This window comes from Chanodichthys erythropterus, chromosome 9 (genome assembly GCF_024489055.1).
Source record: "Chanodichthys erythropterus isolate Z2021 chromosome 9, ASM2448905v1, whole genome shotgun sequence".
Lineage (NCBI taxonomy): Eukaryota > Metazoa > Chordata > Actinopteri > Cypriniformes > Xenocyprididae > Chanodichthys > Chanodichthys erythropterus.
In genome coordinates, this window is record NC_090229.1 from 37,827,653 (window position 1) to 37,849,951 (window position 22,299).

The 22,299-nt window shown below is 34.4% G+C and overlaps 1 protein-coding gene across 9 annotated transcripts in view; it reads left to right on the top strand.

Annotated features, from left to right (window-relative positions):
* Positions 1 to 3,582: 3,582 nt before the first annotated feature.
* cfap74 (cilia and flagella associated protein 74) overlaps positions 3,583 to 22,299 on the top strand; it is an 86,191-nt gene continuing 67,474 nt past the window's right edge. For 7 of the 9 annotated variants that reach the window (XM_067394119.1, XM_067394120.1, XM_067394124.1 and 4 more), the window contains exons 1-12: positions 3,583 to 3,672; positions 5,432 to 5,543; positions 6,379 to 6,470; positions 8,871 to 8,949; positions 9,467 to 9,610; positions 12,661 to 12,759; positions 12,842 to 12,946; positions 15,046 to 15,219; positions 15,914 to 16,024; positions 16,158 to 16,260; positions 18,808 to 18,965; positions 19,047 to 19,218. In XM_067394119.1, coding sequence (XP_067250220.1) covers positions 3,669 to 3,672; positions 5,432 to 5,543; positions 6,379 to 6,470; positions 8,871 to 8,949; positions 9,467 to 9,610; positions 12,661 to 12,759; positions 12,842 to 12,946; positions 15,046 to 15,219; positions 15,914 to 16,024; positions 16,158 to 16,260; positions 18,808 to 18,965; positions 19,047 to 19,218 — 1,353 coding nt within the window. In that variant the 5' untranslated portion in view covers positions 3,583 to 3,668. Of the gene's footprint in view, positions 3,673 to 5,431; positions 5,548 to 6,378; positions 6,471 to 8,870; positions 8,950 to 9,466; positions 9,611 to 12,660; positions 12,760 to 12,841; positions 12,947 to 15,045; positions 15,220 to 15,885; positions 16,025 to 16,157; positions 16,261 to 18,807; positions 18,966 to 19,046; positions 19,219 to 22,299 lie in introns of those variants that run through there. The other 2 variants (XM_067394123.1, XM_067394127.1) reach the window with 2 other exon arrangements.

Here is a 22,299-nt window from a genome sequence, read left to right on the forward strand (position 1 = left end):
ATTACAATTATAGAGCTCTCTAATTCAATTTTTACTAGTAACAATTACAATTATAGAGCTCTGTAATTCAATTCTTACTAGTAACAATTACAATTATAGAGCTATCTAATTCAATTTTTACTAGTAACAATTACAATTATAGAGCTCTCTAATTCAATTTTTACTAGTAACAATTACAATTATAGAGCTCTCTAATTCAATTTTTACTAGTAACAATTACAATTATAGAGCTCTCTAATTCAATTCTTACTAGTAACAATTACAATTATAGAGCTCTCTAATTCAATTCTTATTAGTAACAATTACAATTATAGAGCTATCTAATTCAATTTTTACTAGTAACAATTACAATTATAGAGCTCTCTAATTCAATTTTTACTAGTAACAATTACAATTATAGAGCTCTCTAATTCAATTTTTACTAGTAACAATTACAATTATAGAGCTCTATAATTCAATTCTTACTAGTAACAATTACAATTATAGAGCTATCTAATTCAATTTTTACTAGTAACAATTACAATTATAGAGCTCTCTAATTCAATTTTTACTAGTAACAATTACAATTATAGAGCTCTCTAATTCAATTTTTACTAGTAACAATTACAATTATAGAGCTCTCTAATTCAATTTTTACTAGTAACAATTACAATTATAGAGCTCTCTAATTAAATTCTTACTAGTAACAATTACAATTATAGAGCTCTCTAATTTAATTCTTACTAGTAACAATTACAATTATAGAGCTCTCTAATTGATTTATTACTAGTAAAAATACACATTAAAGATATGTGTAATTGCAGAGCTCTAATTGAATTACAGAGCTCTCTAATTCAATTTTTACTAGTAACAATTACAATTATAGAGCTCTCTAATTCAATTCTTACTAGTAACAATTACAATTATAGAGCTCTCTAATTCAATTTTTACTAGTAACAATTACAATTATAGAGCTCTGTAATTCAATTCTTACTAGTAACAATTACAATTATAGAGCTATCTAATTCAATTTTTACTAGTAACAATTACAATTATAGAGCTCTCTAATTCAATTTTTACTAGTAACAATTACAATTATAGAGCTCTCTAATTCAATTTTTACTAGTAACAATTACAATTATAGAGCTCTCTAATTCAATTCTTACTAGTAACAATTACAATTATAGAGCTCTCTAATTCAATTCTTATTAGTAACAATTACAATTATAGAGCTATCTAATTCAATTTTTACTAGTAACAATTACAATTATAGAGCTCTCTAATTCAATTTTTACTAGTAACAATTACAATTATAGAGCTCTCTAATTCAATTTTTACTAGTAACAATTACAATTATAGAGCTCTATAATTCAATTCTTACTAGTAACAATTACAATTATAGAGCTATCTAATTCAATTTTTACTAGTAACAATTACAATTATAGAGCTCTCTAATTCAATTTTTACTAGTAACAATTACAATTATAGAGCTCTCTAATTCAATTTTTACTAGTAACAATTACAATTATAGAGCTCTCTAATTCAATTTTTACTAGTAACAATTACAATTATAGAGCTCTCTAATTAAATTCTTACTAGTAACAATTACAATTATAGAGCTCTCTAATTTAATTCTTACTAGTAACAATTACAATTATAGAGCTCTCTAATTGATTTATTACTAGTAAAAATACACATTAAAGATATGTGTAATTGCAGAGCTCTAATTGAATTACAGAGCTCTCTAATTCAATTGTTACTAGTAAGAATTCAATTGTAGAGCTCTCTAATTGCAATTCTTACTAGTAAGAATTAAGTTACAGAGCTCCATAATTCAGTTCTTACTAGTAACAATTAGAATTAGAGAAAAGTGAAGTTATTAAAAAAAATATTATTTTATATTTTATTTTTAAATCATGTAACTATATTTAAACAAATGTGTTCATGTCATTTACCGAAAGAGAGTGTGTTTGAGTCATTGTCTGAGATTGTCTGAGTGATTGTCTGTCTCTTTCACAGCAGATAAATCATCATTCTGAGTTAAATGTGTTCAAAAGTCTGAAAATCTGAGTGCAACTTTAAGGAACGTCACTAACAAACACCTTTTTCTGCAATTAAGCAAACCTTTTTGGGTGTTATTCCATTAAATGTAGTTTTAATGTGTGTGTAAAACTGTTCAGAACTGTGCTAGATAACCATGTGCTGATTAGCATCTTTTGAAAAATATCAAAAATTGTCACTACCGAAACAGTCACGACTGAAACATGTGGTGAAGTTTTGGTAGTGACATCATTGTTTAGTTGGTGACAAAAGGAAACACATAATCATTTATTTGGGGGAAATAAACTAAATTTTAGTACAGTAATTGAAATCATTAGTATTTTAGTATGTTTTATTATGCAAATCATTAATGTTTTAGTATGTGAGTTAAATTGTGTCATGTTTTGTGGTCACTACCAACACATTACTGTCAAAAATGTGCAGTCATGACCGAAACATGGGATGATTTGTCAAAAATGAAGTATATTGAATGATCAACTAAAAGATGTTATTGTAGTGTTTGGTTCATTGCTTATTCAAACTAATGAATCCTTCACTTTCAAATGATAAACTTTGACTTTTACAACAAAAGATTGGATTCAAAATACAACAAATCTCATAAATTACACTTGAAATATTGGTAAAATTGTAATTGTTATTGATTTACTATGGTGAAAACTTTTTTTTTTTTTTTAAATAGCAAAATATATATTTACAAAGTAAACAAAATCTTAAGAAGTCAATGTAACTCTTCTTATTAAATTATTTATTATTGTGTTTCGGTAGTGACAAATTCTGGAAGAGGAAAAATATTTCAAAACTTTCTGAAAATACAATATGAGAATTAAATATACATTCTACTAGAAATGTATGGAAATTATACAATTTGCATACATACAACATTTGTGGGAAAAGACTTTTTTTCAAGACATTTCAACTCGTGAGTTTGAACCAATTCTGTAGTAAAGGATATAAAAATATAGGATATAAAATACACGACAAAGACAAATGTCAATGTACCAGCAAAAGAACGGAAATAACATGCAGTGCCAGTCCAACAGTTCTGATCCTTGCAAAACTAACCGTTCGAACGAACCGATTCATCTGAATGAATCAGATTCCCCAACATCACACTATAGCCGCGACTCCCTCCTCTTCTTCACATCAGATTAAATCCCCCGCACTCGCATGATAAAACAATGTTCTTATGTAACATCAACCCTGCTCTACAGTCATCTGTATCACTGTGAATGCTCTTATGAGGAGGTTTGTAAGGCATCAAACACGCATACACCCACGTTTATAGTCTTTGTTCAGTCATTTGCACTCTGTTTAACTGTTTGTTTGTTAATATCCTGTCAGATGAGTTTTTCTGTGTTGTCTGACATATATAAAGGCCATGAGCTCACAGGACTGAAGTGATGTAATGGTGTGTTCAGTGACGGTGACTGCATAAGCTCTTCTAGTAAATGACTTACATGACTAAAGCTGAATCACCATAAGAAACCCTTCATGCTAAACATGTTCAGTCTGATTAAGAACAATATAGTCAGCTGTAAACAGGCCAAGTGTTGAATAAGCTGTTGTTCTGGGAGTTTGTGATGCCGAGGGAAGAGAGAGGGAAGACAGCAGAATAGAGATGGATTGAGATGGGTTAGTTAATGACACACACACACACACACACACACACACACACACACACACACACACACACACACACACACACACACACACACACACACACACACACACACACACACACACACACACACACACACACACACACACACACACTCACGCACAGGGTTTCCATGTTTAATGGGGACTTTCCATAGACATAATTGTTTGTATACTGTACAAACTGAATATACACTACCAGCCAAAAGTTTGGAAACATTACTTTTTTTAATGTTTTTGAACAAAGTCTCTTCTGCTCATAAAGGCTGTATTTATTTCATAATAAATACAGAAAAAACAGTAATATTGTGAAATATTATTACAATTTAAAATGATGTTTTTCTATTTTAATATACTTTAAAATGTAATTTATTCCTGTGATCAAAGCTGAATTTTCAGCATCATTACTCCAGCCTTCAGTGTCACATGATCCTTCAGAAATCATGATGATTTATTATCAATGTTGAAAACACATATTAATTTATAACCTGTGATACTTTTTTCAATAGATTGTTAAAAAGAACAGCATTTGTTCAAAATAGAAATGTTTTCTAACAATATAAATCTTTACTATCACTTTTTATCAATTTAACACATCCGTGCTGAATAAAAGTATTAATTTCTTTAAAAAAGAAAGAAAGAAAAAAAAATCACTGACCCCAAACTTTTGAACAGTATATATTGTTACAAAAGATTTCTATTTTAAATAAATGCTGATATTTTTACACTTTTTATTCATCAATGAATCCTGAAAAAGTATCACAGGTTATAAAATAATTTTAAGCAGCACAACTGTTTCCAACATTTATTATAATTCATCATATCAGAATGATTTCTGAAGGATCATGTGACACTGAAGACTGGAGTAATGATGCTGAAAATTCAGCTTTGATCACAGGAATAAATTATATTTTAAAGTATATTAAAATAGAAAAACATCATTTTAAATTGTAATAATATTGTTTTTTTTTTTTCCTTAATCCTTAATGAGCAGAAGAGACTTCGTTCAAAAACATTAAAAATAGTAATGTTTCCACACTTTTGACTGGTAGTGTATTATATCCCCTAAATCTACCCATCACAGAAAAAATTCTGCATTTTTACATTTTCAAAAAACATTGCTTAGCTGTTTTCCTCATGAGGACTAAATAAACGTGGGATTTCGGATATTGCCATCTATTGCTATCTTACCTGAACCACACATTTGTTCTCTATGTACCCCGTCCTACAGTTGTTCTTTTTCCAGAAGCGTTTCACTCAGATATATGTCAGAATAGGGAAGAAAAATTTCTGTTTTATTGTCGACTTTAAGCAACAGGCACAAGAGGCTGTGCTATATTACTAATATAGTCACAGCAGACAGTCTTTTCCCTGTTATGAACTAGATCCAGGTGAAGCGCTTCTCAAACAAGAACAAATGTAGGGCGGGGCTTGGTTTTGCCCATGGGGAATTGATTGTGGTTTGCTATTGGTGGATCTCATGTGAGTGACAGGTTGCCTCGCCCTCGTCATCAGAGAAGAGCTGCAGTTATCTGTTTCAAGATTACGATCCACATAAATTTAAAACAATAAAGATGTGCACCGATAAATCATTTATAATAGACACTGCAATATTACATAAAAAAACAAGTATTATCTAATTTGATGTCATGATGACTTTAAGGAAACAGCTGTTTGACTCATAAAATGATTTAATTTGTGAGTCGGATAACACAGGCATGTTGTTTACTTGCAGCCACTACATTTCCCAGGGTACAGCGCGAATCTGTCGCCATGGAAACGCAACAACAGAAGGCTCGCGCTGGTTTGACACGCTGCGACTCCAGACAGAAAGTTGACAGGAAAAAGTAGGTAATGTTTGCAAATTCTGTAACACGAATATCTCTTCAGGCAGTGGATATGACTCGTGTGCATCGAATACTTTATTATATGACAGAGAAGCAGCCAAACAAATACTAACAAACACGGGAAAGTTTAGTATCAAATACGACGGCTAATACAGCCCGTTTTAATATTTTTTATTTTCTGATCTGCATATGGCGATTGATTATTAGGCCTAATGAATATTAGTATATTCACAGCTAACAGGAACGTTTTAGGAAGGTTCTCTCAAAGTTATGAACGTTCTTCTAATAACGTTAATAGAACGTTCTTTTTATGTTATGTTCTAAAAACATAAACAAAAACACTATTTATAATATACGTTTTTTTCCTGAAATATTTTAGTTGGACGTTCATCTATTTTCCGAAACGTTCACATGATGTTTGCAAAATGGTCATTTTGTTCCTTTAAAGGGATAGTTCACCCAAAAATGAAAATTATCCCATGATTTACTCACCCTCAAGCCATCCTAGATGTATATGACTTTCTTCTTTCAGACGAACACAATCTGAGATATATTAAAAAATATCCTGGCTCTTCCAGGGTTTATAATGGCAGTGAATGGGGCTCGAGAATTTGAAGCCCAAAAAAGCACATCCATCCATCATAAAAATAATCCATACGACTCCAGCGGGTTAATAAAAGCCTTCTGAAGTGAAGCAATGTGTTTTTGTAAGAAAAATATCCATATTTAAAACTTTATGAACTATAATAACGGTCGTATACATCGAGTTACAGCAGAATAGAAGGTTAGCAAAACATTCATAGATCATATTTTTGTTATCTGGATTCTCCTGCAGCTCACGTGGAGACATGGAGATGGCGAACAGTGCTGATCTCTCAACACCTACAACTGAACATGAGCCTCATAGTATTGGCACACACACAGAAGGTAAAGACACACACACACATTAAGACCACCACAAGTTATTATTAGCGGGCCATAACCACCATAGACCCCTAATAATTAGAAATGGATAAATTGTCCCCGTAAACATTTGATATAGAGGGTATGCACGGGACGTCACCGTCGACCATTATGACTGCGGTTTCGGCCACCGAGTGGCACTGAGCGGCACCATTGGTTGTCAGTGTGAATGCCGCGCAAAACACACAAAACACATTCAAAACGGGAAAAAGCTTTGTGATTGACTGTACAAATAGCTTTGACACAAACCCTGAGGTATATATTTAAACACTGCCGAAAGCTACAGAAAAAAGAAGCAAATGTATCGCTGCAATCCACAGAAACAGCTGGACTCCAGCAGAGAAACATGTTTTGCAGTTATCATTTTGTGACAAAATGTTGGATTTTGAGGTAAAATCATACCGTATATATTGTATTGTTATATATTATGTTGACAAATCATCGATTAAATATTTACCATTAGGGTTGCAAAATTCTGTGAATTTTCAAAGCTGGAAACTTTCCATGGGAATTAACGGCAATATATGGGAATTAACAGGAATTAATGGGAATAAACAGGGAATTTGCAAAATTAGCCTATGACAGGGTACTTAATTGTAGTTGAAAAGAACATCTTGCAACATAATTTTTGCAATAACAACCATATTTAATGCAATTTTAGTTTATTTTTTACCCTGACATTCACACAGCACATGACTTACTGCAGGGATATTGAGGATATTGAGTCATTTCTCCAGTCTTCAGTGTCACATGATCCTTCAGAAATCATTCTGATATGCTGATTTGATACTCCGTTATCAATGTTGGAAACAGTTGTGCTGCTTAATATTTTTTATAACCTGTGATACTTGTTTCAGGATTCATTGATGAATAAAAATTTAAAGAACAGCATTTATTTAAAATAGAAATATTTTGTAACAATATACACTACCGTTCAAAATTTGGGGGTCAGTAATTATTTTTTTTCAGCAAGGATGTGTGAAATTGTTAAATAAAAGTGATATTCAAGTGATATTGAGTGATATATAAAGATTTCTATTTTGAATAAATTCTATTCTTTTTAACATTTTATTAATAAGTGAATCCTGAAAATAGTATTACAGGTTCCAAAAAATATTAAGCAGCACAACCGTTTCCAACATTGATGATAACGGAGTATCAAATCAGCATATTAGAATGATTTCTGAAGGATCATGTGACACTGAAATAAATAACACATAACAATTGTTGCAATAAATTTTTTTTTTTTTTTTTTTACATATTTACGAAATTAGAATGAATTATATGTAAAAATAAATAACTGTTATTTTATGTTATGACCAAACAAAATGTTTATATTTGTTTTTATATGATATTTTTTATGTAAATATTATACATTTATATAAATTTCCCCAAATTTCCAATTAATTCTCATAAATTCCCATAAATGCCTGTTAAGTTTCCAAATTGGTATATTTCCAAAATTCCCCAGGTTAAGTTCCCGTGGAAAGTTTCCGGAAATTTACCGCAAACTTTCCGCCCCTTTGCAACCCTATTTAACATCTTATATTCTGCATAATTGGGTGTTTTTCAAAAAACACTGACAAAAGTTTTAGGGCTGGACGATATAAAATATTCACAGGCAGATTTTCCCTGGCGTCAAATCAGGCACATATAAATGTCAGGAAACACGACTCCTGGCTGCATGTCAATATCCATGGATTAGGTTTATTTGACAAGTTGTAAGGAACACTTTCTAGCCCAACCTTTAGTGTAATTAGTTTGTTTTACTCGCGTTTTCTCAGTTTCCTCTATTAAATCCAGTCATGCTGCAGGTTCTTCTGCCACTCGGTCCAGCTGATGGAGCGTGTTTCGGCGGGAAAGTGACGTCAATGCACCCTTTTGCAATAGCCAATCAAACCAATACTTACTGTTGATAGAAGACGAGGGTGAATTACAACGCGATGCTTTAGTTTTACCTGTGAGAGAGTGCATGGTAAGATGTAAGTAGCTAAACATGTATATTTGACAACATGATTATGACAGAAATGTCAAACCACCGATACTGATGCAAACTACTTAACTTTTTTTAAATAAAATTTACCTTTTTTGAATGGAAAATTTACATTGTACATGTATGTTTATTCATAAATGAATGTGACGAGACAAGATATTTTACATATTTTAAAATAAACTATTATTAGTAAATAGTTTACATTGATTAGCTTCTTCTCACCCAAAAAAATGGTCCCCAAAAATTTGGGCCCCCTCATGTTCAGAACATGGTTACTGCCTTGATTATTAGCAGTAGTATATCATAACTCAAATATCAAATGTTTACTGTATTTTACAAGTTTTGTATGCCTGATGTTATATTTCCTCTAGAGGAAGGCACTATGGATGACATCTTCAGGTTTGAGGATGACTTCCCTGATTGGTCCACAGGGTTTGACAGCTCTGAGTGGTAGGTGTTAAAATGCATGTTTGTTATTTAATTTGACGTCTTTTTCATCACAGAAGCTACAACTGGACATGGAGACATAAATGCATGTTTAAATTAATGAATTGAATCTAATGCATCCGTCAACTTGATTTCATCTTATTTGTTTTACATTGATTTTTAAACACATTTTATCCCAAATTAATTTTCACCACAAAGATGAATGCTATAAAATATGGCAATATCAGGTTAACTGATACAAGGTGACATCCCTAAAGTAAATATGACATACACAATTACTCAAATGTTTGGGGTTGGTAAGAATTTTTAATATTATTTAAAAAAAATCTCTTCTGCTGACCAAGGCTGCACTTTTTTTGAGTAAAAATACAGGTCCTCTTTAATGTTAATTTTGCTATTTAATGCATGTTTGATGAATAAAATAATAAATTCTTTCTTTAAAAAAAACCCTTACTTTTAATAAATATACAAACCTTTGAACAGTAGTGTCTATCCATTACTGGCTCTTGTCTACTTTAAGGGAAGTGAGTGACGGTGAAGATGGAACTGACACAGGTGAGGAGAAGCCATACACCGACAAGAAACGCATGTTCAAACTAAAAGGGTTTCTGGGCCAACTGGACACCTTTTACCAGCAGAAGAAACTGAATTTGCTAGAAGCCAGGTCTGTATCCTCATTTAATGTTATAACGTGGCTCTTCTCATAACCGTTAGCAGATAAATCTGTGTCAGCCTCTCAGGGTGTGAAGGTTTTTACACTGAATCTCTGCCTCCCACTGTGTTTTCAAATGTACATCATGGTGTGAGCACATGCCATAGGAAAGCTGTTGGGTAGGTGAACTGAGCAGTTCAGAGCTGTAAACACAGGCTGAACGCCTTCTCCACTGAAAACAGTGCAATGTATAACTTTACAATTCTAAGTGCACATCATGATTATGAGATTTTTTTTTTTGTAATTCAGGGATGCAAACCGCTCACTCCTTTCAAAATTCAAAATTAAAAAACTTTCAAATTAAAAAATTAGCTCAAGCTTTACTCACCCTCAAGCCATCCTAGGTGTATATGACTTTCTTCTTTCTGATGAACACAATCAGTTATATTAATGAATATCCATATTCATATTTAACAATTTATGAAGTAAAATATCTAGCTTCCACCAGACCCGCCTTCCGTATTCAACTTACGAAGAAAATGTAAAACTCTCGCAGTTCAAAACGGCCATTTCACACTGGAGGTGTTTGTACAGCGTCACAGCAGCGGCTCCAAGCTACATATAAAGTGACCATTTCTTTACAAAGACAAATATAAATTTGTTTTTATAAGTTGGTTATTTATAAACTTGATAGTCTGGGAAGTTTGTTAACATAGGGAGGTATACAACTTTCACATGTAAATGGTAAACAAACAAACAAACAAAAAAACTTCAAAAAAATTGTTGGAAACGAATGAGGTGTGTTTACATCATCTGCCGTGTGTACAGGAAACGACTGCAAGCTCTGGTTTGATTTGGGTAGTGCAAGAGCCTGTCTGTGTAGTAACTAACAGAATATTTATATTATATTTTCTGGCTAGTTTACTTTAGTGTTTTATAATACACCATACTTTCACCCAAACTGAATAATTAAAAACAAGTTTAAATGGGTCAATCTTCTATAAATATTTTGGATTCTTAATTTTCTTTTCTGACATACTCCAATTCTTGTTAAAACACACTAGAAATGCTTATTTTGTGCATTTTGAGCACTTTTTGTGTGAAATCATATTTATTTTGTCCATCAAAAGTGTGCTTTCACTTTAAAGGTGCCCTAGAATCAAAAATTGAATTTACCTTTGGCATAGTCGAATAGCAAGAGTTCAGTATATGGAAATGACATACAGTGAGTCTCAAACTCCATTGTTTCCTCCTTCTTATATAAATCTCATTTGTTTAAAAGACCTCAGAAGAACAGGCGAATCTCAACATAACACCGACTGTGACGTAACAGTCAGGATCATTAATATGTACGCCCCCAATATTTGCATATGCCAGCTCATGTTCAAGGCATTACACAAGGGCAGAACGTCTGGATCTGTGCACAGACAAGGTAAGCAAGCAAGAACAATAGGGAAAAATGGCAGATGGAGCGATAATAACTGACATGATCCATGATTACATGATATTTTTAGTGATATTTGTAAATTGTCTTTCTAAATGTTTCGTTAGCATGTTGCTAATGTACTGTTAAATGTGGTTAAAGTTACCATAGTTTCTTACTGTATTCACGGAGACAAGAGAGCAGTCGCTATTTTCATTATTAAACACTTGCAGTCTGTATAATTCATAAACACAACTTCATTCTTTATAAATCTCTCCAACAGTGTGTAATGTTAGCTTTAGCCACGGAGCACTATCAAACTCATTCAGAATCAAATGTAAACATCCAAATAAATACTATACTCACATGATCCGAAGCATGCATGCAGTATGCATGACGAACACTTTGTAAAGATCCATTTTGAGGGTTATATTAGCTGTGTGAACTTTGTTTATGCACTGTATAACTGCACTTATAGTCGAGAGCTCAGGGGTGGGGAGCGAGAGATTTAAAGGGGCCGCAGCCTGAATCGGTGCATAGTTAATGATGCCCCAAAATAGGCAGTTAAAAATATTACATAAAAAAAACCTATGGGGTATTTTGAGCTGAAACTTCACAGACACATTCAGGAGACACCTTAGACTTATATTACATCTTGTAAAAACTGGTTCTAGGACACCTTTAATTGAGCATAAGCAGCGCAGCAAAAATAGACTCGGCGGCAAACCCCCGCTTCACTGCTGCTCATGCGCTGCTCCTGCTCCCGGTGTGAATGCAGTCATTGGTTAACATGTACAGCGAAAAAAAATATGTGCTGCTCACACGCCGCTGACGCTTGGGTGTGAAACGGCCGTTAAACTACGTCCTACGCCTTTCGTATTCAACTTACAAAAAAAGCGTAACTGACGCGACAGGAAGAGGTGGTCTGGTGGAAGCTAGATATTTTACTTCATAACTTGTTAAATATGGATATTTTTCTTACACATATGCATCGCTTCCCTTCAGAAGACCTTTATGACACTTTCTTCAGCTCATACTCGGTATCGCTCACTGCCATTATAAAGCTCAGGATATTTATTAATATAACTCAGATTGTGTTCATCAGAAAGAAGAAAGTCATATAGGATGGCTTGAGGTGTGAGTAAAGCTTATGCTAATTTTCATTTGAAAGTGAACTAATCCTTTAATACAACGGACATAACAATATAAAGCTGAATGTTAACTGCAGTTGGTTACATGAAGCAAAAAACTGTGGAAAAAGCAAAATGTCAGTTCTTTAAACATTAATGTTATGATAAAAATATTATGTAATGCTATTATAAATGTCATTTAATGTTACACTTGATATGTGAATTACTTTGAAAACTTTCAGTTCAATAAATAGTTCTTTAAATTCAAAGACCTCTGCTTGTCCTGCTGGATTAAGCTGGTCTGACCAGCCTGACCAGCTGAAAAGTGTTGCAAACCCCTCTAAACTTGACCAACAGATTCAGCCTGTTCAATTAGAGAAAAAAAGTTTGTATGAATACATTATTTTCATTGACTTGTTAAATGAAGATAGTATTTCATTTTTTATCTTCTGAAATAACACAAAAATGTATTGGAAATCTGAATTTGTACAAAATGTATTTTCTTCAAGGGAGGAACTAAAAGCATTTCACCTTCATGTGACTGAGCTGGAGGAAAATAGAGACAAGATTGAGTTGGATATAGAAAGAGAGAAACAAGCTGAGAACAGGTAAATCAAATTCAAAATTCAAATTTTGTGGATGAAGGTCCCTGAAGAAGAGAAGTCTCAAATTGTGCATTGTCGCGTGCAGCGTGGCTCTGCTCCGGCTACGTGCTCAGCACAAGCGTGTGTGCGCCGAACTGCTGGCGGAAGAAGATCTGGGCGCCCATTTAGCCATGATCGTGAAAGAGCATGAGTGAGTTTCATATCTGCAATAATGTTACACTTAATACTTGTTGATTTTATCTTGATACTGTAACTTGCATTCTTGTCTTGATATTTGTTTTTATTGTAATCTTTTTTATTTGTTTATTTTCTTTAACTCTGCTTTAAACTTCTGCAGATATAGTGGTTGTTTTGCTCATCAGCAAGCAATAGTGGAAATTCTCCAGGGGCCTGTACCATGATGGTAGATGAACAAACTCAGGGTTATAGGATTAGTTTCAAGTTGACAAAACTAAACCACTCCAATCCGGCTTTGTTGGTACCATGATGCTGATCATCAACTTTCTCTGTCAACTCAGGCTTTGATCCTGAGTTTGTGGAGCGCGTGCACATGAATCCGTGACATCAGTGGCAAACAGCCAATCACATGCCTTGCAACAGAGATAAACTGTGATTCACTTCTCGCGAGAGAGCCAGCATGATTCAAAACTCTTTCGCTGAAAATGAAGAATTTAAATGCATTTACACTGATGGAAAATACTTGTCTGTGAAAGAGGACAAATAAAAGAAATGATCTTTCTCTATCAGTGCAAGTGAAAGTTGTGAAGTTAGTTTATATAGTTGATAATGTATAGCGATAGAGAATTAAACATACAAGGTCACATGTAGTAATTTTTAAGGAGTATATTTACTCCTTATTTAGGCCTATATTACATATGATCTATATATATTAATATTCATTGAAACTAAGTGCTTAATAACTACTGTTACACTAAACTTGCGTGTGTGTGTAATGGATTAATAAAAATATAGATCATATAATTATACAAATCATATATAAATAATAAAATAATAATTAAAAATAATAGTAATTATCATTAAAACCAGACAATTTCATCATTAAATATTTGTTTTTACTATATAATAAGCTTTAATTTGGAGGAAGAGAAACTGGGGGGGTGACTTTATTGCATTGGGTGTGTCAGTGTCACTTTGCTCACATCTGATTGGTCCAATTTCAGTTTGAGATCTGAGCCAGAACATAACCTGCCCTGGAGCAGGTTAGCCGTGGAGCGTAGGTTACCATGGTGATGAACACCGCTAAAAGTCAAGTTACTTTCATGGTGCCTAAAACCCAGGATTGGCGCAAACTAATCTGAAACTTACCTGGCTAGCCAGCTAATCCAGCTTCATGGTACAGGCCCCTGTTCATTGTGTAATTTCTAAATTGTTTACAATTTTACATTCTTTTAAAGTGCCTCTATTTTAAAGTTTTTTTTTTGTTTTGTTTTATAGTCTCTTACAATAGGTTCACATGCATCCAAGGTCAAAAAACACTTTAATTTTCTCATAATATACATTGCACATCACCTCGTTTCTCAGAGTCTGAAAATGGTTTGTTTGAAGATTCGTGGTCAGACGGCCCAGTCTGTTGTGATTGGTCGACCGCTTACAGCGCCTGTCAGAAACGAAACGCCCATTACCATATATGAATTTCAGCTCCGGATCTTCCTCAATGCTTGATACACAGTGATACGAACAGTAATGATGGCATCGGTCTTACTTTATCACTTCCAGCACGAGTCCTCATCCTTTGGAAGTTCAGCAGAGTGGATTTGCAGCGTCTTCTCATCACAAACTAAACTCTTCCAGTCTCAGCTACAGTGTTTGAGGGCGGGGAAAAGTAGACGTTGTTCGCAGGTAGCCAATGAAGACCATAGGCTGGCATTATGCAAATTCGTAACAAACCTGTATGCCACCCCTGCACAATACTTGCCAGTTTGTTTTGCAAGAGTCCCTCATGACATTTTTAATCATTTGTCTCCTTGACTCTTTTTTTAGTCAAGTGGCTCTAAAACTTACTACACCTCAGTATGGTAGTTCATGTTGTTCATCCTGACGCGTTGAATACTGAATATTTGATATGTTTGTGTGGTCATGATTTGATGTTTTGTTTCAGTAAATGTTCTGGATGGATTGAAGAGGAAGTCTTGAGTTTTTATGCAATGTTCATCAAACTCTCTTATTTAATTCAAACAAGAAATCCTGTTTTACCCAGCATGATTTAATCTAATAATATCTAATATGTTGTTGTTGGGGATGTAGAGTGTAATTGGCCCTTCTTTTCAGGCTGGAGCTGTGTCAGGTGGAGGTCGAGCTGGGTCACTTCTTGGCTCTGCGTCAGGAGCTTGAGCTGGAGGAGAAGAACATCCAGTCTCAGGACAAGAAGAAACAAAAGCTCAGATTCCAGAGAGAGAAGAGCATTATCAAACAACGTAGACACAAAGCACAACACGACAAAATGTACGAGCTTCATGTGAAATGTGTCACACAATTGCACAACGCTTTTATCACATCCACTGCAGTTTTCTTGGAACAGAGAGCCATTTAATGGTGCAGCTTTCTGGTAAATGCTTTTGAAAACTGAAATCAACATCCAAACATACTACTTTGGGAATATTTTTAGATGTCTGTTCTGTGTGTGTGCTGAAAAAAATTGTGTTTGATAATTGACAGGGAAGGCCTGAAGGTCTTGCTTTGATTATGCTTGATACTTGATATTTGTGATATTATATATACGTGATTTGCTGTTGTATGCTGTTCAGCCATTTTTGGGCTTCCTGTTAGAGCTTGCTTGTGTTGCATAGCGTGTTCTTTATATTGGGGGTGGAGCAGTGAAGGGAAGGGTGCGCATGTTTGGGTATTGATTTCAAATAACATTGTTTCTCAGAAATTGCATGCACATTTAACAGTCTAAATCATGTCATAATTAGACTTAGGATGGTAAAATGGGTAAAAAAATCTGATTTTCAAATGAAGAAATGCAACACATTTGAACATATTTAAATTTAGTTGACGTTTTTTCCATAGTGACTTGCAATGGAGTAGAAGCTATTATTATTTCTTGCCAAAAGAACAATTTAAGTAAAATCTTAAATGATTTATTGAATGTTTATTCAAATTTTTCAGACAACAGTGTTATTTGTGTATGTGACAGTGAACGTGAAAAGGTTTTGCAACAGCAGGCAGAAGTTCACAGGAAACAACAGGAACAGGCTCTTGCTAGCCATCTCAAAGCAGCTGTCTACCTCAAACAGACTCTACAGAGGTGACATACACACATGCACGTTCTAGTTGAATTGCAACTTTCAATTTTCTGCTTTCATAATAGCTCCCAGTCTAATAAACTGTATTTAAAAGAAGATAATAAAGAACTTATTCTTAGAGCTCTTGTGTTTTAGGATGAAACAGAAAGAGGCTGAGGCTGAAGAGAGGAGGAAGGAGCTAATGAAGAAGAGGCAGACAGCAGCGATGACACTTAAAGCCAGTTTTGCTGCCAGTCAGGTACAGTTAATCAAACGTAAGGTTTATGAGTTCAGTTGGGAGGCGTGACATGTGGAATTCTGCATTATGAATAAAGTGTAATATGTGTGTGTCATGAGGCCTAGTCAGGCTCAGCCCAAACAATCAACATGGGGACACCTCTCTGTGGGCTCACCACCTGCAAGGAGAAGCTTAGGTGACTGATGCAATGCACAACTAACAGATGTAGAGAGAGGCTCATGCGGACAGGACCTTGGTTGAGGAAACAAGTTTTTTTGATGCATAGAATGAGGGGAAGGAGCCAGAGTTGGTGTGAGAGGTTGAGAGATACTTGCTATAGTTTGCTTCACTTTCACACACATCTCAGGTTCTAGAACCAAACTCCTGGATAACGGAAAAGGCTCTGATTATATTACTCATATGTTATGAGTATTCAGACTTATTCTAAAGTCCAAATGGTCAGCAGCACGAGAGATATCCGAGATCAGTGAATTCTGGAGAGGAACAGGAAACCGCAGCACAACTGGGCAGAGAAAAAAATAAGATAAAAAAAAGAAACAAACCAAATTAAATCACAAAACTAAACAAGGAAAAACAGGCAGCTGAACAGCAAAACAGCACAGAACACACTAGCAGGAAACAAAGGAAAAGGAAGGATAGATATAGCAGAGAAATAAAGGGAGACAGGTGAGTGCTAACGAGTGCGAATGCGCTGATTGCGAAACACAGCCGTGCGTAAATGCACATGAAAAAGATAGAAACACACAAAGAAAAATAAGAAAACAAGAAAGATCAAACACTTTTGGATGGAAGTCGGGATGGAAACTTACTGAGTTTGGAGGTGGAAGGAAAACTTTGAGGATCTTCTGAACCTGGAGGGCACACCCCTCTTCACAAGAAGATGCAGATTTAGTGGATTTGAGGAAGTCATCGCTCATTTTATTGGCGGAAGTCACTGGGTAGTTAAAAAGCTCAGAAACAGCAAGGCGTCGGGGTGGATGAAATTCACACTGAGATACTGAAGACCCTGGATGTAGTCAGGCTGTCTTGACTGACATGCCAACATTGCATGGGAATCAAGGACAGCGCCTGGTGATTGGCAGATGGGTGTGGTGGTTCCCTTTTATATTTATATTAAATTACAATTCTGACATTATTTTCTCAGTCGCATATCATTGCACCTCAAATGATTTCTTTCTTTTGAAGAACAAAGTAGAAAATATGTAAAGAATGTTTCGGCTGCTTGTGTTGTGCGGACCCCAGTGTTCTCCAGAATATTTTCTTTTATGTTCTGTAAAAAAAAATGTAATTCAGGATGACAGATTTTTCTTTTTTTGGATGAAATATCCCTTTAGTAAGAAAGAATTTAAAGGAGAATAAGATTTAAATAATGCTGTAGTGAAAGAATGTTGATGGAGCAAACGTAAATATGTACAGAATAAAGACAAAAAAATATTGATGGTGATAATTGTATGTCTCAGACAGGGCAAACGTTTGATATGTGTATCCGCTGCAGCACTGGAGAAGTGACCCGAAGAACTTTATTGCTATGCTAATTAGGGCTGGGTATTGACACAATTTTCATGTGATTACTATTCACATGCTTTCAATTCGATTTGATTATTTTGGATGTAGTATTTCAGTTTTAGTACATGGCAAATTTTCTACAGGACAAAAATCTCTCAACTAATGCTGTAAACTACACATGAGAGTCAGCTGGTACTACTATAATAATACTGAAGGTTAAATTAACTTATTTATATACAAACACTTAAATGACACTCAGTGATGTTTTTATTATAAATAACGTTTAGAATTACATAATCATATTTCTACTCCAATTCGTTTTTTGAAATCTAAACATTTAAATCGCGGCTGTCATAACTGATTTATTCAAACATGCATTAAATATTGAAGAACATTATAATGAATATGTAACGGTGCATAGCTATATTTATCTTTTTAGAGCACTTTTCTAGCTGACTAATGAGTTTATGGTCACTGAATGTGTTTTTCTGAGGTAAATGTGACGTCACGTGACATTGTTTACTGTTTTATTGACGTCTTTCCGAGGTTGAAGCACTGATTGAGCGATTACACGAGACATGATACGGATTTCAGTAAGTTGTACTGTATATTTTAACATACCTTCAGATGTTCATGTTTATTTCGCTGTAACTGGTATTAAAGCGGAGGAGAGGATGATCACATGCTTCTCTTTAACTGAGGCGCTAAAGCGATCCGTCACGCCACATTAAACAGCGCCAAAACGGTGTTTGTTTTTTGAATCTCATAATAAGATGGACGTCATTTGAAATCTGAGACTTTGCTTCATATCAAAAGTAACAAAGATTATTGTGATTTATTGGATGGGAGGCGCTACATATTCTGCTCATTCATCAACTGAAAACAGACTAGACTAATCAATTTTTGGGATTTAAGAATCGATATCAGTTCGTAAAAATGAGAATCCATTAAAATTGAGAAATCAATATTTTTTTACCCAGCCCTAATGCTAATGTTTGCATCTGTGTATAAGCCATTGATGGATCTTCTCCATGTACGTAGGAAACTATGTTCACTAGAAAACAACGACAGAAAGCGTATGAACAGAAACAGAGAGAGCAAGAGCAACACATGAAAGAGTCTCTGGAGGCCAAAGGATTGAATAGCATTGAATACATCCACAGACTGAGACTGCAGGAGCGCTTCAACAAGAAAAAAGCGTGAGAATTTCCCATAAATATTTATTGTGAATGCTCAAAAGGTTTGAGGACAGCTATTATACTGTATCTTTTTTATTGAAGGGAATTTGAAGATACACAGAGAGTTGGGAAAATGAAGATTGTGGCTAAATTGCTCTCGGAAAGCAACATGAAGGAGAGGCGTAGAAAATCTCCTGTACTGAGCCGTGAGAAAAAACGTGATGAGAAACTCTTGCAGAACATACTGCCTCCAAATGCACACACAAGGAGAGAGGTACGAGAGATTGCTTAGCGTGACACTCACATTTATCATTAAAACAATGAATGAAATGATTGTATGTTCTGCGCTCCTCAAAGAGAAAGTGCAGTAAGCTTGTCACATTATCACATTGCATCATGCCATGATAAACCATAATGTGTCTGCAGCATATTAAAAGGGTCTTATCAAGAGACATCACAATACACAATTTCAATTCAGTTCAATTTACATTTAATTGTATAGTGTTTTTTTACAAAACAGATGTTGAGCTTTGTTTCAAAAAATCTTTCAGTGTTAGTGTTATTTGGCCCTAATGAACAGGGAAAATAGCATGAAATAAAAAAATTTCCTTAAGAGTTGAATCTAGATTTAAACTGAAAGAGTGTGTCGGAGCCCAGAACATTTTCAAGAAGGCTACATCTTTGTATTTCACCGGTCATGTATCACGATACAGTCCATCATGCTCATTCAGATCATAAAAATCTACTATTGATATTACCTGAGATAACAAATTCCACAAAAAGAGTTAAAGCTTTTTTTCTGTTTGGCTCCTAAACTCTGATGTACCCTTCCTGAAAATGTTCTGGGCTCAGAAATGATGAAGGCTGTTCCAATTCCAAGGCTTCTTCAAATGTGGCCTACAAATGCGTCCTTCGTTTCTTAAGCCACAAAGGATAGAATCAATGGATCCTTCGCAGTCTAGCCTATCCCAAGATTCACTGCTCGCTGGTGACGACTGGATTTTTTGAAGAGAAAATGCTTGATTACCCTTTTAACTTACTCAAATATCTAATGATACAAATGTAAAAATGAACAAACAAAAAAAAATGTTTTAAACCAGTTCAAATGTTTTCTTGTATCTTACTAAGATGTGATGTGAACCCTGTTTTGTTTTTAGACAGTTGAATATAACTTTCAAAAGTCAAAAGTAACTCTTCAAATCAATGGGACAAACACAGTAAATTAAGTTTATTCAATTTTAATGAATTAAAGTTAATTTAGTTTGCTAAAATCAAAAATGTTTTTTTATATCCCACTAAACATTGGACGTTGGATAGACGTGCAGATCATGTCTATATTAGGTCCGTCGGTCCATGACCATTTCTGAACATCTATTCGACGTCCAAACTAGGTCCACTATTTGGACGTCCAACCATGACCCAACTAGACGTTCAACATTTGACCTTGAACTGGGTAATTTTTTTGGACGTCATTTGGACGTCTATAACAGGTGCAGGAAATTTACATGATTAATATGTAATATTTGTTTATAGGGCCGATCAACATGATTAATACATGAAGAGTTCAGATGCAAAAGCCTCTGAAAGTGCCATCTGAAATTTTCTTATAGAATGATCATTTTTATCAAGCTTGTATATTTAAGCTCAATAATTTCACTTAAATGGCAATGCAAATTACCTATTAATTGTCATTTAAGTGAAAGTACTTAATTATACAGGCTTTATAAAAATGATCATTCTAGAAGAATTTCAGATGGCACTTAGAGGCTTTTGCATCTGAACTCTTCACATACAGATTATTTAGAAACAAACACGATTTATTATGTTTGTTTTTTTTGTTTTTTTTACATTTTCCTGTTTTTCTTTAACTGGTTTATTTAAAATAGCCTAATCAAGTTATTTCTTTATGCATACATGTATTTTTGCATGTATCTGTTTATTTATTTGGAAATGCAATTTGTGGGAAATTATAGTTCAGAAAATAATTTCATGGTAGCGTATATTAGGCCTATCCTCCTTATTTCTAATTTAAAAAGAACGAACAGCAGCTAAAGGACAGGTGAGGACAACTCTCTATCAAGGGCTTTGGATTTCAACCAAAGAGACAAAAACCAGTCAACATCACTCTGATTGGTCGAGGCTGCACATCATCATAACCCAGCCAGTAAACGCCACTTTGATTGGCCGAGGCAACACGACAGGCATTTCGCACGAGTGTTCAACCATTGCAAAATGACGGCACAGCTTTTCAGCATTTATTTTTGAATAAAGATGAAATTGGTGATATTGAATTGTAATTTATTTGTATTTGTATAAGTATAAGAGGGTGGAGGACATGTTTTCTGTGCCAGTTAATTTTCCTGTAGCTTTGTTTGGCTCAACAGCTAGTTGTTATCCTCCACCCTCTGGAAACATGGAAACACAGTTATAGAAGTTATAAAAATGACGTCCAAAATAAGTCTAAATTTGATGTTGAAAAGACGTCCACAAACGACCACATTTGGACTATAAATAGCCCTTACACGGAGGTCCCAACATTAGACGTGCGGAAGACGTCGAAAAAAGACGTCACCTGGTGTTACAAAACAACCTCTTCAATGGACTGAATTTGGACATCCAAAAATTACATGAAAAAGACGTCACTCCGATGTCACATTGCGCAGTGGGATAGTGTATGAGTGCATTCCACTCTTGAGGTCATGAATGCAGATTTTCTACATCAGAAACAGGTCAAATATTTCGTAACTTGGAATTGTTTCTAAGGTGGAAGAATGCATTTATTGTAACATACAAAATATGATTTTCAAGAGATTTTCAAGTTGCTGTCTAATAAACACCCAGGTCTTTAATTGTAGAGGCTGGAGTAACAGAACATAGATGCAAAATGTATTGTTAAGACGTTACGTGAACAGGTTTTTGGTCAAATTAATAAAATCATTGTTTCATCAGGATTTAATAGAAGGAAAGAAAGGAATGAATTAGTAAAACATACTTGTGATTGATATCTTTTTACTCTTATGTCATGGACGGGTTGTATCGTAACCCTTGTACTGTGAAACACATTTAGCTCTGGTTTTGATTTTATGCTAATCAGCCATAAACAGCATACTAACTGAACAGAGATTTGTCGTCAGTTTCTCTGTGATGTGCTATTTTGTGTACATCTAGACGATGTCCACATGCAACTGGTTAAATAAAGTTCCACAGCTGAATGTTCCTTGTGCTGTTCTCAAGCCTACCTACACTATTTGAAGTTTTGAAAGCCATCCTTAATGAACACTATTTCTGTGTGCATAACATCATAGAGCCATATTGTTTATAACTAAATATACAACTGACCCCAAATCAAAAGATG